General features: G+C 57.7%; 1 protein-coding gene across 3 annotated transcripts in view; it reads right to left on the bottom strand.

Moving 5' to 3' along the window:
• The window catches only part of Rapgef1 (Rap guanine nucleotide exchange factor 1), a 98290-nt gene extending 80815 nt beyond the window's left edge, over positions 1-17475 (bottom strand). For 2 of the 3 annotated variants that reach the window (XM_004849067.4, XM_021261843.2), the window contains exon 1: positions 17199-17475. In XM_004849067.4, coding sequence (XP_004849124.1) covers positions 17199-17223 — 25 coding nt within the window. In that variant the 5' untranslated portion in view covers positions 17224-17475. Of the gene's footprint in view, positions 1-3; positions 192-17198 lie in introns of those variants that run through there. The other variant, XM_087183015.1, reaches the window with a different exon arrangement.
• Positions 17476-17926: the final 451 nt, after the last annotated feature.

The following is a 17926-nucleotide window of genomic DNA, read 5'->3' as shown; positions in this document are numbered from 1 at the left end:
CACCTCTCTGTGCAGGACGTGCTGGATCCTCAGGTCAGAGTCCACTCCGACAGCCGATGCTCGCTTCCTGGGGGAGGACCTGTCTCTAAGACAGCAGAGCAGGCTCAGAAGGGAAGGCAGCAGATCCCTGTGGCCACAGAAGCAGGGACCAGGCCTCCCTGAGGCGGTGCCCAGGAGCCGCCTCGAAGCCGTATGCCTGCCTGAGGGAGGAAAGTCTGTGTGGTCACTTCCCTCCCGGGAGAAAGGCAACAATTGGAGGAAGTGCCGCTCGCCATGGGAATGTCCCCAGTGGGGTTCTGGCTCTGCTAGCGCAGGCACAAAGAGACCAGACTGGAGAGAGGCTGGAGCCGCCCTGTGGGCCTGCCTGGGAGGAGCCCTGGAAAGCCGAGCACCGGGTGGGTGTGTAGAAACACGGATTGGGATTCTCTCCTGAGACTCGGGCGGACCCACAGGGCAGGGGCAGGGACCTCAGGGACTGGCTGGGCCAAGGCCAGCAGCACTGCAGGGCAGGGTGAGGAGGCAGGAGGTGAGGCTGGAGGGAGGCGGCAGGGGTGGCAGCCAGGGCCCTGCAGGCCTCGGGCTCGCCTCCTGAGTCGGCACACCTCACGTGTGCACTCCTCTGGGAGAAGCCTGTGGCCTGCGCCAGTCTCCGGGAGCCAAAGGTGAAGAACACCGGGCTCCTCTGGCTCATTACAAGGAAATGGGGAAACCGAGGTCCCGGGAGAGAAAACTATTGCCCCCAGGTGGCCAGAGAATGAGTCCCGGGCCCCAGCACGGGGACTTCCCACAGCCAGCCAGGGCCATGTTTCTGCAGGACGCGTCAGATGCAGCCCTCCCCGAGAGCTGAGCTGGGGTCCCAACCAAGCTGGCTGTCCACCAGGCGGGGCCAGGAGGGGCCGCAGCAGTGAGCTGGCAGGTGCCTGCTTCTGTCACAGCACAGAGCTCCAAGCCCATCCCTCCCTGCAACTCCAAGGCCCCAGGAGACCGCACCTGGGTTACCTGTGGCCGACACTGGTTCCTGGAGGAAAGGCCGCTGGACATCGGTTCTAGGGAAGCTGCTCCTCTGCCCCTCAGCCCAAAGCCAGGGCTGGGCCAGGAACCAAACCCAGCCTTCAGGACAGGAAAGAGGGAAAGCTCAACCTCGGAACCCAAAGGAAGATGGTATTTTAATAAGCTGGGCTCTGTGGCTCACACCGTAACCTTACTGCTTGGAAGGCTGAGGCAGGTGGACTGGGGCAGAGTTCAGAGGGAGAGCACTTGTCTAGCATCCCCAGGTCCCTGGGTTCACTCCTCAATACTACAAGATTTTTAGAGTACAAAAATAGTACATTTCTCCTTTGTCACTTTTTCATGGTATTTGGAATACTTTGGAAATGTTTAAGTACAAGTTCTTTCTTTTCTCTTTTTGTGGTTTTTTTTGGTACCAGGGATCAAACTCGGGATCTTGTGCTTATGAGGCAGGTGGTAGAACCACTGACCTAAACCCCTGGCTCTTTTCTCTTTCTGTGATACTGGGGATGGAACCAGGGCCTCTGCACTGAGCTACATCCCCAGCCCTTTTGTCTTATTTCTTACTTTGAGACATGGTCTCACGAGGTCACTCAGTTGGCCAGGCTGGGTTGGTACTTGTGATCCTCCTGCCTCAGCCTCCAAGTGCTGAGATTACAGGCCTCCACCAACAGCCCCAGCTACATGAACTCTTGGTGTCTCCTGGAACACCTCTGAGACCTCTGAGGAAGTCTCTTGTGCTTCAGCTGGCAGTTGAGGCCTCTGGAGCCTGGTCCCCGAGCAATCTTTCCACTTCCCCTGCCTCTGCCCACGCCGACCTGGTCCTGTCTGCAGGAGCTCCCATCCTTCCTCTCCAGCTGATGGACGACACCAACAGTCACCAGCTGGCCTGCTCTCAACGGCAACCTCCAAGGGTGCCACAGTCTGCCTCACGTGGACCCCAAGAGAAAAACCCATGCTGCGAAAGGCTCCCCACCACTGCCACAGCCCCAGAGTCAGCCCACGACCCACAGCCGCTGCCCTTCACTGCACGTTCCTTCCAGAGACAGTCACCAGGCCCCGGCCTCTGCTGAGGGTCCAGGACCGGCTGGCGGGCACCTCCCCAGGGCTCTGACCATGGGACCATGTGGACGCAGCAAATAAATGCTGCGTGAGGATCAGCAGTGAGGGCATGGAAAGTGACAGGAGTGCCCTGCAGATCAGGGGACCCAAGAAGACAGCCAGGAGCCTGCACAGAGGACCTCAGAATGCCCGTGCATGGGTGCCCAGCCCTACCACCGACCCGCTTTAGCAGCGGAAAACAGTCACGAAAGCAGCCCTGGGGGAGCCAGCACTGGAACTAGGCTTCTGGCCCCGTTCTCCGGGGGCCATCTGAAGGCTCCGAGGCAGAGGCGCACTTCGAGGGTGAGCACAGGGGCCAGCGGCCATGAGAGGACTTTGGTTTCTGCTCTAACCGCAACAGGAGTCCCGCTCAACTCCAGGCTGGGCAACTGCATTGAATCCGCCCTCTGACTGTTGAGCGACAATGATTCTCACACTGTAGGGCAGAGTGGAGACCGAGGTGTCAGCTAGGAAGGAAGTGTGGTGCCCGGGGGTCTTAGCCCTAGGACGTTCCGAAAGGGACAGTTCAGGAGGGAGGACCTGGAAAAGCACCTTTGAGGGCATCACAGGGGAAGAGAACACAGGAAGCCCGTGAACACGCCTGCTGTGCTTTTCCAGTCCTCACAGACTGGGGACTTTAAGCTTGTTTCAGTTGTAGAGCCCCGGATGCTTGGTCTGAAAGTCTTACCAGCAAGGCGAACACGTTGTCCTAAGACGGAGCGAATGCCCAGGGCACATCAAGAGCCAGGCCCGGCAAGGAGCGGCCAGCAGGCAGCTACTACCTTTCGGCCCCTTCAGCTCCAAGTGGCTGCTCTCCATGGCTCTCTCCTCCCCACAGCCGCCCCAGGGGCACCGGGCCACACCCCTGCTCCTAGGCAAGCACCCTCGCTCCTTCGTGCACCTTCACCGTGCTGTGTGGTCTCCCTCAGAGCTTGCATCAGCTTCCTCAGCCCTTCCCACCCGGCATTCGCATCTGCACCACCCTGTGGTGCTGTGGGAGGATGCACACCCGCAGCCCAGCTCCGGGCAGTCACGCCTGAAAGCTGTGCTCTCCCATCACCCTCCGTGTCGTTACCTTTCTACGGGAACATCTGGTTTCCCTTCCTTTCATTTCTCCCCTTCCTCTCCATACTTGGAGCGGAGGTTCTGAAGTCTGCCCCCACCCCCCAGCAGCATCTGGGGACTTGTATGAAACGCCAGTGCTTGACCCAAGCCAGCATCTCCAGGTGAAGTGGCCACCAGTGGCCAACGTCTGTCTTTCTGGCCGCTTCTTTTGTCCCCTCATCACTTACATACCCACAGCAGCATCCCCACAGAATTATTTTTCCAGCTTTCTCTGTCAGGCTGAAATTGACACAAACACTAGCGTCTTCTCCATCCGAGAATATGCACTTAAGACCTTGTTCACCTTTATCACAAGGAAAACACTCTGGTTGTTGTACACAGTGTGATCAAAAAATATGTTGAATATTTAAATGTTTAAAAATGTATTACAGCAAAGACACCTTGCCATGAATCTCACCAAACACACTCATCGTCGCCGCTTCCTGCAGCAGCTCTGGAGTGCTCTTTCCTGAGGGTCGTTAGTTGTGCTGTCCTGGCTGCCTTGATGTCCTGAATGAATTCATAAGGTTGACCTTTCCTGGTCACTGTTTCTTGTTTTGGTACCAGGAACTGAACTTAAGGCCTTGTGCTGGCCAGGCGGGCGCTGTGCTGCTGAGCTCCACTCCCGGCATCCGTGGTCACTTTTGACCTCGGGAAGAGCCAGCAGTCGCCTGGTGTGGACCTGGTGAACAAGGTGGGCGAGGACACGGCGTCGTGTTTTCTGAGCTGCCATTCTGTTGTGTGGCGCTCAGCAGCAGCAGTCACCGTCCTTTTTGTCAACAAGATTTCCAGAGCTGCTTCAGAAAGTGGCAAGAGTGATGGGAAAAGAGTGCTCGAAGTGAGGGAGGACTCTATGGGGATCCATGCCAGTGTCTTTTTCCATAGTAATTATCTATTTTGAGACGAGGGCTCACTGTGCAGTTCAGGCTGACTCAACTCACTATGTAGCCCAGGCTGGCCTCGAATTCCCAGCCACCCTCCTGCCTCAGCCCCCCCAGTGCTGAGACTTACAAGTGTGTACCGCCACACCTGGCTGCGTAATAAATCTTTTTTTTTTTTTTTTTGGTACCGGGGATCGAACTCAGGTCCTTGCTCTTGAGCAGCAGGCGGCGAAACCACTGAGCTAAATCCCCGGCCCTAATGCATAATAAATCTTTAAAGGAAGGTAAACATTCACCCTATATGTTCATCACCACTGTTCGTACAGTTTATTGTTTCTTAAGCCAAACTCCTAGATCTCGATGCTTCCATGACTTGAGCAAATGGAATATGTGAAGCAGCAGAGGTCCACAGGGAGAACGGCCAACTCCTGACTGTCTGTGGACTTCATCCTGCACTTCTGAATCAGTTAGGGCTCCTGCTGTGACCCAGACCCTCTGCACTGCCCACCAGCAGATCCCAGCAGCTGGGGCTGATGGCTCCTGCGGGGCACCTTGGTCCACACCAGGACACTGTGAGAGGCCAGGAGGGTGCAGCTGGCAACCGCACTGGCAAGGCAGGTGAGTGATTGACACCCCACCGTCTCAGCTATGCGGTCAGACCTCCAACTCAAGGCCAAGGCAGAGGTGCATCTGTGGGCAAGGTGCAGAGCCAGCTCCCTGCAGGCTGGGCTCCTCATGGAGAGAGGAGCTTCTGTCCACACAGTGAGCCCTGCCAGGGTGGGGCCTAGCCACAGAGCAGGTGAGCAGGATCAAGGCTCAGACTGCCCCACCTTGCTGCTGAGAGGTGCACCTTCCCACCGGCTGGCTGGTTTTTGCAGTACTGGGGACTGAACCTAGGGCCTTTGAACTGAGCTCCATCCCCTGCCCTTTTTGTTTATTTCTTTTGAGACAGGGTCTCACTAAGCTGGTAAATTGCCCAGACTGGGCTCAAACTTGTGACCCTCTTGCCTCCCTGAGGGCTAGGATTACAGATGTACACTACCATGCCTGCATCTCACAGTTTAACTTTTGAATCAACATGTATTGTTTTATAATCCACTCTGCTAAAATATTTTGTCTTCTAGGAAATGTTATTAAATCAGTAACACAACTCCAACGTGTTGGTGTGCTCATGTCAACAAAACGCAGTAGCCGGCTATCACCCAGCTCCACAGAGATGTCAGGGTCCTTGGGGCCCAGAGAGGCTCTCGTGATGATCTCAGCTGGCAACCACTGCAGAGTGCCAGGCTACCCAACACGGCTGCTGGCCCAGGGACTCACAGAACCCTCACCCTGACTTCTGCCCAGACCACCTTTCTCAAGCCAGCACCACCTTCTCAGACTCGAGCCAACAGCCTGCCAAAGTGCTGGAGCGCATCCCACCCAGGCCAGCAGCCCAGCACCGACCCTGGGCCCCAGCAGGGTCCTCGGGGCAGCCCCAAGGAGCTGTCTTCATCAGCAGCTGGCATGCTTGAGGCCAGGCTGCAACCACACAAGTCAGCGCCCAGCTGGACAGATGGGCTACTCCCGACATGGGCAGGCTCAGGGACACAGGACAGGATGGCAGCTTGCCAGCGGATCTGGCAAGCCCTTCCACGGTCCCTGTAGGGCCCACCTGGGCTAAAAAGCCCAGGTACAAGGTAAGATCACCACCCAGAGGTATGGGTCTGCCCTGGCTCAAAAGCTTCCTACCCCAGGGAGTGACGGTCTCTGCAACCACACAGGTCCTCAGGGGCCACCACACCCAGGAATCGGGGTGACTTTCAGTCAGCAAGAGTCCCTCCTGGCCAGAGCTGGTCCTCACTAGAGGCCACATGACTCAGACCACGGCTGCAGATGATACGGTGACCATGCACTGTCCTCTTAAAAAATGCTTTCAAATAGTTTACTGTATTAAAACTTGTAGGGGCCGGGGATTCAGCTCAGTGGCGCTGCACCTGCCTTGCAAGCACAAGGTCCTCAGGTCCTGAACTTGATCCCCAGTACTGCAAAAAAAAAAAAAAAAAAATTTAATTAAATGGTTACAGAAATAAATGAAAATACTTGGAATCCACAACCATGTTTTGAAATTGTGGTAAGGTGGGCCGGGGATTTAGCTCAGTGGTTTCACCGCCTGCTGTGCAAGCACAAGGACCTGAGTTCGATCTCCGGTACCAAACAAAAAAAGACAAAACAAAACAAAACAAAACAAAATTGTGGTAAGGGTGGGATGTAGCTCAATGGCAGAGCGCCTGCCTACCATGCGAGAACTTTCCCACTCTGTCAACTGAAACTCTGCCCTCATTGAACACTGACTCTCCTCTCCTCCCTGAGTAACTACCATCCTGCTAGCTACTGATGTTTTCTTTTGTTAAGCTGGGGTGCAAGCCAGTGCCTCAGCATTCAAGGCCAGCACCTACCTCTGAGCTGCACCCCAACCCTCGATGATTCCGACTACTCCAGGCAGCTTGCGAGCGGAACTGCACAGGACTTGTCTTTCCAAGACTGGCGTGCTGTGCACTGCCCACAGGGCTCACCCACACTGCCCCACAGTCTGCAGACAGACTCATACTCTTGTCAGCTCTCACTGGACCCTGCACGGCTTCCACCTCTGCTATGTGGATGCTGCTGCCTCGAAGACACACATACAACCGTCTCTGCAGGTCCCCAACTGCGACAGGTGCACAGTCGGGAGGCAAAGCCTGGGCCACTCGCTTCCACCAGCGTGCAGGGCGTCCAACCTCCCCACACTCTGGCCGGCACTTGTTATTTCTGGCGATTCTGAGAGCAGCCATCCTCCTGAGTGTGAGGTGGGGTCTTGCTGTGGTTTGGATTTGCATTTCCCTAACGATTAATGAGGGGGAACATATTTTCCCTCTCTGGAAATGTCTACTTGAGTCCTTTGTCCACTTTTTAAAAGTGGGTTGTCTGCATTTTCGCTGGCCCCAGGTTATCATTACCCCTTCCAGGAAACAGCTAGATGGCTCACCAAGGCCACAGTTCCACACCGAGAACCAGTTATCATGTGTGTATAGCAGAATACTACTCAGCAATTAAAAAGGAACGAGCTAGTGGTAGCAGCAGCAGCTTGGTGACTCCCCAGATGCAGGGTAGAAGCCACTGGCCAGAAGCCATGCACCATGAAATACCTGAGACAAGGCGGGTCTAAGGCAGAGACGCAGAGCAGACCGCTGTCTCCAAGTCTGGAGAAGCGTTTGGCCACAACTGTGCAGCAGGGAGGTTTTCCCAGGCATCAGAACTGCCCCGCACCCTGACTGCGGTGCAGTTACGCGAATCCCATGTGCTGACACTCACGAGGGTGCAGGCCTGGAAGTTGAGGTTACTGTATGTAAATTTTACAGAATTACCACCCAGGAGGGGAAACCCTCACAGAGGCCCAGAATGCAGAACCTTCGGCTGGCACCTGGACTGGGTCTGACTGAATGAGGAGAAACGCAGTCTGGGCTGTTTCAGGACGCAGGTGGGTGTGACCGATGGGAGGTTACGCCCTCTCACACTGCCCGAAACCAGCCTCCCTGCAGAGGCTCCGCAGGAGACCCACGACCCTACAGCTCGGCAGCCCTGCCCAGCTCACGGGTGCTCCGGGTGACCAGACGGGGCAAGGCCGGCTCTGCAACACCCAGAGCCCACAGTCCTCCCCCTGCTGGTGACAGTGACGAGGTGAGCCACGTCACTTCCTCGCCAAGAGGGGTTTCTGCCCTCCTGTGCTGGGGCCAGGAAACTCTGGGGTCCTCCGATGGGGTGAAGTGGAGCGCAGGTCCCTGCCCAGGTGCCACCGTGTCAAAGGGAAAACCGCGTTCCACATCCTTGTGTACACGGGGTGCTCACAGCCAGCTCCCCGTGAGCAGAAAGGCAGGGCTGCTCAAGAGAGGCGTGCGGGTGACCCGGGCCTTTGGATCTGCGCGGCAGAAGCACAGCCAGCGCTGCTAGCTGAGGAAAAGCTGAGCAGCTTCAGCCTCTGCAGCCGTGCTGACAATGACACAGGGAGCGGCTTGGACCCTGCAGCCGGACTCAAGTTGACCTCAGCCATGAAAGTAACGGGAGGTGGAGGGTGGGCATCCTCCCTGCGGCTATGGGAGTTTCTGGCCCAGCTGGTGGTACCATAACAGTCCCCAGACCAAAGCAGCACTGTGACCCTTTTCCCTCTGGAGTGGAGCAAAGATGGCTCCGTTACTCCTGGAGTCATGAAGGACCCAGAGCGGAGCGAGGCGCAGTCTGGGGGGGAGGGGGGCACACCGCTCCCTCCCACAGGAGCCGTCCTCGGGCGCTTGGGGACCGCCACTCCCCCGGCTCTCAGCCAGCTCCTCTCAGGTTCCTGCCCACCTGTGAGAGGTCATGTGCAGCTTGGTGCGGCCCCGGGGCCCTTCCCTCTGAGGGCTAAGGGCTGATTACAGAAGCCGTCTGGTGGGAGCAGAGGGGCCCCAGGCCAGAACAAAGTCACGTTTACAGAGCCCTCTGCACACGGGCGGGGGAGCCTGCTTTCTCCCACTCTGCCCCATGCTCACTCTTTCCATAGCACCCCCGAGACCAGCGAGTCACCTGCCGCCCCCCACCAACTGTCTCCAGGAAGACCTGGACCTCAGACTGTGCTCTGGGACCTGAGGCCCATGCCCAGCCACTGCCCACGGGGCTCCACTGGGCTGTGCAGGGACAGTGCACCCCTGTAGACCTGGCCGGAGGGCCTCATGCTGACCCCGACATAGTAAATGAAACCGGAGGCCCAGCCCTGCACCCAGCTCCCCAGGGGCACCGCACCCCTCACCCCCCAGTGCCCCCACTGCCTGTGCAGGCTGCTGGGCAGAGGGGCCAGTCCCACCACTGTGCCATCTGTGACAGGTTTCCCCGGGGCAGACTCTGGGCACCTCTGGAACTGCTCTGTCACCGTCCCGCAGAGGCTGGAAACCCCCAGGGGAGTCCCAGGGCAGGTTCCAGGCAGCGACAGCCCCCATGGCTCCATAGCAGACAGCGAGGAGGAGGAGAGAAGAGGAAGTCAAGTAAACCTGTGACCTCAGCAGGTCACTTCCTCTTCCACGCCCTCTACTTTTCCAGCTATCAAATGGGCACATTTCTCTTGTAAGGGCAGAATCAACAAGACCACACACGGGGCTGCAGGTGACGTTCCTTGCATAGCACTGGAACTGTCAGCTGTCATTTGCTTCCCCTTGGTAAAATGTGTTACCTCGGGACAAGACGCAAAGAAGTGAACAAAACCTAAACCTTACAGTGAAGCACATGTCCCCAAAAGCATCTCCAAAGCTACAAGAGACTACATGTTTGATTCTGATGGTGAGTAGTTCAGGGCCATTAAGTTAGTGGTATTAAGAACCACCAGGGGAGTGGCGTAGTGGTGCACGCCTGTAACCCCAGCACTCTGGGAGGCTGAGACAGGAGGTTTGCAAGTTTGAGCCCAGCCTGGGCAACTTAGAGTAAGACCCTGTCTCAAAAGAAAAGACTGGGGAAGCTGCTCAGTGTGAAGACCCCTAGTTCGATCCCTAGTACCAGAGGAAAGGGGAAAAATCCTCAGCAAAACAACCGTCCAGGTGGCCAGGTCCCTGAGACTGCAGAGTGAGCAGCATCAGGGGCCTCTCGGGGAGTCTGCCTGCCAGCTCAGAGAGGCTAAGCAAGTTCCCTGAGGTGAGCCAGCCTGCAGCTCCAGCAGGACAGCCAGGCCCGCACAGCCTTCTCCAGCTCTCTCAGCTCTGTCCAGGGCCTGGCCCTGCAGCACACCCATAGACACAGGAGACCAATTTCACCTGCATCCCAAGAGCCGAAAGAACGGCAAGTAGGGAACCAGCGAAATGTGGATGCGTGGTGAACATGTGCATGGGCGTGGGCCCTGTTGGCCGTCAGGATGTGACTGGACTCTTGCCACCCGGAAGGGAGAAGCCCTCCACTCCAGCTCAGAGCGCCAGGCACAGTGCCTTCCTCCCAAGAGGACAGGACCTCACCTGTGAAGCCGGGCTGGCACCTGGTACCACACGCAGGAAACCTCAGGGGCCTTCGCTGCTATTACTTTTAATGATTACTGATGGGGCTGTGAGGGGCCCAGGCCATGGCCACGCACAGTCATTCATCTGTGTGCTCACAACCAGGCCCGAGAGAGGGCAGCACATGTTATCCCAGCCGGCAAACAAATGCCGCCCCTGTCTCACCACGGCTGTCTGCTCGTGTGTTTGCTCTGGGTCACCAAGTGGCTCTCTGGAGCCATCGGCGTCACTGGCCCTCAGCTGTCTTCCCTCCTCACAAACACCATGCCATCAGCCTCGAGCTCCTGTCTGTGTGTGTGTGTGTGTGTGTGTGTGTGTGTGTGTGTGTATGCTTCAGTGCTTAGGACTGACCCCAGGGCCTCTACACTGAGCTGCATCCCCAGCCCCTTTTTAAGTCTGTATTTTGAGACACAGTCTTGCTTAGTCACAAGTTGCCCAGGCTAGGCTTACTTGCAATGTTCCTGGCCCAGGCTCCCGGAGTGCTGGGATTATGGGCGTGTGCCAGCACCAGCCAGCTCCTGCTCCATTTTTTTGTTTGTTTGTTTTGTTTTGTTTTTTTGGTACCAGGGATTGAACTCCGGTCCTTACGCTTGCGAGGCCAGCATCGTGGAACCAGTAAGCTAAATCCCCAGCCCACCTGCTCCATTTTTAACAGAGCAGTGTGTGGCTGGGAGCCAGATCTGCCAGGACCACAGCAGCGGCACGTATTTTTAATAGCTACAAAGCAAGCCGGGCATGATGACACATGCCTGTATTCCTAAGGCTCTGGGAGGCTGAGATGGGAGGTTCGCAAGCTTGAACCCAGTCTGGGCAACTGAGTAAATTAGTGAGATCTTGTTTCAAAATAAGAAATTAAAAAGGGGCAGGGATGTAGGTCAGTGTGAAGTCCCTGGGTTCAATCCCCATACAAAAACAAAAACAAAACAAAATAGAGCTGCAATGCCGCCACCTGGAGTCTGGCCTGGGCCCCTGATCCCGTGCTTTAGAGCAGGGACAGAGGGGCACAGAGCTCCTTGGGGCCACCGCGAAGACAAGAAGCTGCTGGGCAGGGGCAGGGCCGGGCAGGGGCAGGGCCGGGCAGGAGCCAGGAGGGCCTCTGGCTCAAGGGATGGCATCTGCTTCTCACCCCGCAGCCTAGAAGGAGGGGAGAGGACTCTCGCCCACCACACACTGGGTTTCCAGTCCACTGGGAGCAGCACCCCACACACACATCCGGCGGGCAGGGAGCTGCCCTGAAGGAAGTTGCAAGATCAACTGCAGAAGCCAAACAGCAGCAGGGCACCGCTGTGCTGCTGCTCACGGGCTGCCCAAGCACACTCTGCTCAGTCTGAGCTCCAGGCCAGCGGTGCAGCAGCGGGACTCGGTATATGGCCACAGGGGTGGACTCTCCTCCAGTCCTAGGCTCCCGGGAAGCTGCCCTTTTGTTGCAGAGCTGGGGAACAAGTCAGGGCCTCGTGCACACTAAGCACATGCTCTTCCACTGAGCCACACACCCCCAGTACTTTTTTGTTTTACTTTTGAAGCAGCATCTCACTAATTTTGCCCAGACTGACCTCCAAGTCCTGAGCTTGAGAGATCCTCCTGTCTCAGCCTCTCAAGTGGCTGGGACCACTGCCTTGGGAACTTGATCTAGACTCGTCCTCAGTTTCCAGAAGACAAGAAAACACTGATCAATGCTTATGGGTGACACAGAGCCTCGGCTGATGTAGCCCTCACCAGTATGCTGGGCTGCTGAAGCACAGAAACACAGAGGAGGAAGGAAGGAAGGAATCGGGGGCTGGAAATCAGAAACCTGAAGGCCCGGGGATTTAGCACACTGGTTCCCACGCCTGCCTCGAAAGTTAGATCCTGGTACCAAAAAAAAAAAAAATGGAAATCAGTAACCTGAGATTACTGCATGACAAGATTAACTAAGCTCATTTTCTTTTCACAAGCGCGCCCTGAGGCCACCGGACAGTGACCAGGCACACTCCCTCTCAGAGCTAATGGTCTACTGAAGGCTGGTTAGGGCTTTATTTGTTGCTTTTTAACTTGCAGACAGGAAACTGGGCCTTTGAATTCTGAATGAGTTAAACAATATTCTCCCCAAGTGTTTACGTGGGGCCTTTCCATGGAATTTACTATCTGCTAGAGCACGAGAAGGCCCGAAGGCTGGGGGAAGTCGGAGCTCGTGGAGGAGGCTGGGAGGATAGCCAGGAAGGGGGTTTTCACACTGTGGCCCATGGAGGCTCCAAGGGGGAACCAAGGGCCACACTGCACAAGGAGGGCTTGAGCTCCAGATGGCTTCCTCATAGGCACCACCTAATAAGGCCTTCTTTATTTAGTTCTGGGACAGGGTCTCACTCACTATGTACTTCAAATTGGCCTTGAACTCAGAGATCCTCCTGTCTCAGTCTCCTGAGTGCTGGGATCACAGGTGTGCACCACCACACCTGGCTTGCCCTTATCTATAAAAAGGGACCTGCTGTCTAGAAAGACAAATAAGGAAACACTCATTTCAGAGTCCCACCCCTTCCCGGCACTGATGGAGAAAACGAGACCCCAAGAATCATCCCAGGACACAGCCTCAGGTCTCAGCTGGTCTAAAACAGATGCCAGGGACTAAGGATGGTGACAGATCCCTCACAATTCACAATTCATTAGACTTACTCACTCCCAACTGGCCTCCGGGCAAGGCAGGGAGTGGAGGAAGCCTGTTTGGGTGGGCGGGTGGCTGGCAGGCGGCAGGTCAGGTCATTGCCTGGCCCCGGCCCTGCCATGTGTCATCTTATTATGGCAACGCGTCCAGCCGGACTGAGGTAAGGCCCAGCCTGGCTCGCAGGGCGATCTGCAGCTGGGCTAATTTGGGAAATTGTTTTTTTGCAAGTTCATATGTGACTCATCTTCACAGGCCTCCTTTCAGGTCTCCTGGCGACCAGGAATCCCATTCAAACCACCTCTGCCAGCAGCTGCTCAGGAGACCAGGAAGCATTTGGGGTTGGTGCAGCTGATTTTTTTTTTTTTTGGTACTGGGGATCGAACTCGGGACCTTGCGCTTGTGAGGCAGCCACCAGAAATACTGAGCTAAATCCCCGGCCCTGTGAAGCTGATTTTTAAAAAACTGCGCCTATCTGTGTTACTGCTGTCGCTTATCTTGCTATAGTAATGCTGGTGCTGCTGGTGCTGTAAACACCACACAGGCGGCCCTGAGGTCAGGCCGGGTCTACCTCGGTCTAGCTGGCAGACTTCTTTCCTAAGATCAGAAAAGAAACGTGGAAGAATGAACCAGAACGCACATGGAAGGCTGCTGCGTCCCCTACAACACGGGGCCTGAACAGCACTCTGCAGAGGCAGATGGGCCAGTTCCCCATTTCACTTCCTTGGGCTGCAATCTGGGCCAGCAACCAAGCTTCCCCGCGCCTCGGCCACTCTCAGGTGCACGGGACGCGCTGCCCTGCCCTGCTCCCCCGGGGCTGTCAGGAGGACTCTGAAAACCTCGGGGAATTACAGAAACGCTGCAGATGGGTTTGCTGTGCCCCTGGTCTCTGCCTCAGGAGACCCAGGTCCCTGCAGACCCCTAACCCAAGCCTCACAGTGAGCACAGGCATCCTAGAGCAAGGGGCCCAGCAGAGCAGGTGCACTGCTTAACTGCGACACTGAGATTTGAGGGGTTTAAAACTGATCTAAACACAGTGATAGCCAAACTGCCTAAGAGGGCCTCTTTCTTACGCCACAAAAATGCTTGCCTAGCATGCACACAGCCCTGGGTTCAACTCTTAGAACCACACACACACACACACACACACACACAAAGTGCAACCCAAGAGTCTCTAATCTGAGGAGATACACAATGACAAGAAGTTACTAGGAAGGCAGTCCTTGTAAATTTCCTTTCCACTGACAATGAAATCATCTTCCAACTCTGAGCACCCGGCACGTGGGTCTGGGAGCCTTTATCTCATGGCAGGGGCTCCCCGGATGGTAGCTTTCTATTGTCTGCCCAGTGGGAGTTGAGGGCCCAGGCCGAAGAGGACTGCAGGCCTTCGGAGGTGCTGGTAAACTCTGATGGATGAACTGAGAGGAGGAAGGAAGGGGCAACTGAACTCTGGTGAGCACGGGCAGGAACTGAAGGGCCTTCTTCCCACAGCGCGTCCTGCCTGAAACCCCCCTCCCTCAGAGCAGGTCGAAGCCACCACTCCACCCGAAAGGGATCTGGAACCACATCTGCCCAGCTGCCCGCCGGGTCCCTCAGAGCCGCATACAGCACCTGGCAGAGTGGGTGCTCGGTCAGAGCTGGGGAAGGAATCGAGCCATCGATCCACAAAGGAACAGGTCAGAGATCTCAAAGTCCAGATCAAGACCAAACAAGCCCTATGGTTTCTTTAAGGGCAAGGACACAGAGCCAAATGGCCACGGGGAGTTGGGGACCACACAGAGGTGACCTCAACCCCACACCCAGCCACTGCTGCCCTGCAGGCTAGAAGGAGGGCTCAGGCTTCCCCGAGAGTCTCACTTTCCAACAGAACCAGGAACCTGAGATTGTTTTTAGCAATTTCCTGATTTTTAAACATTGACCATCAGTTCTCTTCCTCAGCAAACGGACTGAAGCCGCCCCACTGCCTGCCTGGCCCCAAGCTCCAGAGACACGAGGGTACCCGTCACCCCACGGGAGCTGCCACAAACAGAAGTGCATGCACACGCCCCCGGTGGAGCCTCTGCAACCAAGGTCCTAGGCTCAGACCGGCTGTGTCACCTCCCCACTGTCTCACAGAACAAGCCCCCCAGGGCTCCCCCAGCCCTGCCCACAGCGAAGTCCAGTTCCTGGCACCCCACCTTCTTCCTGGCCCTCCTGGGAGGCCCGGGCAAGCTGCCCTCTGGGACCCAGACTGCCTAAATCCAATGGGCACAGGGGCGCCCAGCTGTGACCCCTCTTGCATCCCGAGAGGAGACGCATCCTCTGAGGGGGTGTGACCTCCCACAGCCTGGTGCTGCTCAGCACCAAGTGAAGCCTCAGGAGCTGCAGCAAGCCCAGGAGGAGCTGCCTGAGGTGGAGGGACGCCAGCGTCTGGTCACACAGATGCAAGGGCATGGGGCCTTCCTTTCCCCTGGAGTGGAGACACTGCTCCTTCCGCTCAGGGGAACGGCTGCGAACACGCTTCAGCAACCTTTCTGTCGCTTCCAGTCATCTCAAAACAGCAAAGTCACACATCAGCAACTCCTCATGGGGCATCAGGCTGCAGTCAGGAGACCGGAGTTACGGGGCTGCACCCTGAGTCACCTCCCTGATGGCTTCACAAGAGGCCCGCTAAGAAAACTAATGGAACTCTCAGGAGAACCAAAGGTCACCTGGAGTGACCCACAGAGGCCACCCGGAAGGGTCACCCCTTACTCTGGGCACAGGTACCAGCTGCAGCCAAGCAGCTGACCCCTGCCACCTCCACATCTATGATCCCCAACACTCACGGACGCCAACCCTGATCCTGCCAACTTCTGAGCTTTCTCCCTGAACACGGCCCTCCATGGGGTGTCCTGCCCTCTCTCCAGAGCCCTGGCACGGTACCCCCAGAGCCTCCCTGTCCCTCCATGACGGGCCACAGCGGCCCCTCCTGCGACCTGGCAGCTCCCGAAGGCTCTTCTCGGCACAGGCACTTGCTGGTTTTGCGTTTCCACAGCCAAACTCTGCTGAAACCAACAGGCAGCAGCAAACCCGCCAGTCAGGTCTCCTGGAGCTGCGGAAAGCATTTTAATTTCACTGTCTACTTTTCGAGGATTTCCAAGTTTTTGACAATGAACAGAGATGTTCTGACAGCCAAAGAAAGCCCGGTTAATGCTCTGCTGAAACAGATAATCCAAGCTTCCCAACAGTGCCATTCGGGTGAGACACCACGCCAGGAGCCCCTGGGAAAGAGGCACAGATGAACCTGGGATATTTCTGGACCAGCCCATGTGCAGGAGAGCAGCTCCCGGCCGGCCGCCACCGGGCAAGGCCTGGAGAAGAGGGAGAAAAATAACTGGGTTGGGGTGGCGGCTCAGGGGTACAGCGAGTGCCGGGGTGCTTCAGGACTTTTCAGTCCCCAGCCAAAAGAAAAACACTCCAGAAACTGCACCCAGGAACAAGCCCCAGACCCCCCGAGAAAGGTGCCCTGCTGTGGTCTGAGGCCCAGGCATCAAAGCCCAGGCTGCTGCCCCTATAACGAGAGGGCTACAAAAATCCATGGGGCCTCTCTGAGCCCATAAAACTGAGACCATATCGGGCTCACAGAGAATCCCCAAGGATTTAATAAGCAACACATTCAAGGGGCCAAGTAAGCAGCGCCCGATACACAGCAAAACCTCAACAAAGCCTATGAATATTTCCTTCCTGTGCTTAAACCACAGGCTGCAAAAGTTTCACTGCCACTTCAGAGATGCAGCCTCGAAAAGTACAGCACCGACCTCAAGCTGGGAAACATAAGCAACTTCCAAAAACCCCAGTGCCACGACCCCTTCTCTGCGGCACACAGCTTGCCTCCCACAACACATGCCAGGCTAATTACCTGGTGCCCGGGCTGTGACAACCAGCTCAGGGGCCCTGGACCACTTCCTCCCTCACCCTGCACTGGGCGGCTTCCCCTGCAAAGTGCTGCTGGTTAATTACGCCCTGGGCCCCAGATGCACACAGTAATTGACTCTTCTGAGAGTCGATTCCCAGCGCAGACGGCTCCCGGGGACTCAAGGGAGACTCCCCAAGATTTCTAGGAACACACAAAGAGAGGAGGTTTGCAGCCAGACCCCGATCCCGCCACCCCCCGGGTCCCCGCACGTCCCGCTCTGCAGGTCTGGGCTGGATCCCCGAGGGCTACTTGGCTGTGCCCCCGAAAAATGTCCCCGCTCGCTCGTGCAGCCCTGAAGCCACTGGAGAGGGCACTTGTGGTTCCGCGTGCGCTCGGGGCGCCCCGGGAGCGACACATTTCACCACCTGGGAGCGATTCCTTCCGAGCGCCCGGCCCAGGCCCTGCACGCGGCCGGGACCGAGCCGAGCGCGGGGACGCGGGGACGCGGGGACCCGGCCCGGCCACGGGGCCGCGCAGGGGTCGGTGCTCGTGGCCCGCGCGCTCACCTGCTTTCTCGATCCTGCCGGACATCTCGGGGCCGCGCCGGGCGAGGCCGCCGCGGGGACAGCCGGGCCCCGCTCCTGCGCCCCGGGCCGCGCCTCAGGCCCGCGCCGCCATGCGGGCTCCGCGGCTGCGGCCCGTGCGCCCGCCGCCCACGGCCGCTGCCGCGCGCCTCCTGCTCGGCCGCCCCGGCCGCTCCGCCGCGCTCCCCGCCGCCCGTCGCCGCCGCTCCGGGCCCGCGAGCCGGCCGCCGCCGCCGCCCGCTCCGCGCCGCCCGACGCCCGCCCGGCCTGGGCCGCGGCCACGGCGCCACCTGCCGGAAGCGCGCGCGCCGCACGCTCGCACAGCGTCCCCTGCCGGCCCGGAGCCACTCGCGCCCGCCGCAGCGCCCCCTGCCGGCCCGGAGTCCCCACGCAGGCAGGGCCAGGTGCGGCTCCACCAGGCAGACCGAAGAGGACAGAGGACAGACGGGCCCTGGAGCCCACGCCGCCCGGGATTCGGATTCGGGGCTCTCCGCGGCCCGCCCGGAATTCGGGGCCCGCGCCTGAGCCACAGAACATCCTGCTGGCCTGGTTCCCGCCCCGGGACAGAGGACCGACCGATCCCAGCCCCAGCCAGTCCCAGCCAACCCCATCACACCGTTCAAGATTCGCCCCGAGTTCGAGGCCAGCCTGGGCTATGCAGGGAGACCCTGTCTCCAAAAAAAGCCATTCACTTAAGAACCAAGGAACCA

This window comes from Heterocephalus glaber, unplaced genomic scaffold (genome assembly GCF_053883595.1).
Source record: "Heterocephalus glaber isolate CG9 unplaced genomic scaffold, H.glaber_assembly_v1.0 deba00001479, whole genome shotgun sequence".
NCBI lineage: Eukaryota > Metazoa > Chordata > Mammalia > Rodentia > Bathyergidae > Heterocephalus > Heterocephalus glaber.
This window is presented reverse-complemented; position numbering and strand designations above follow the sequence as displayed.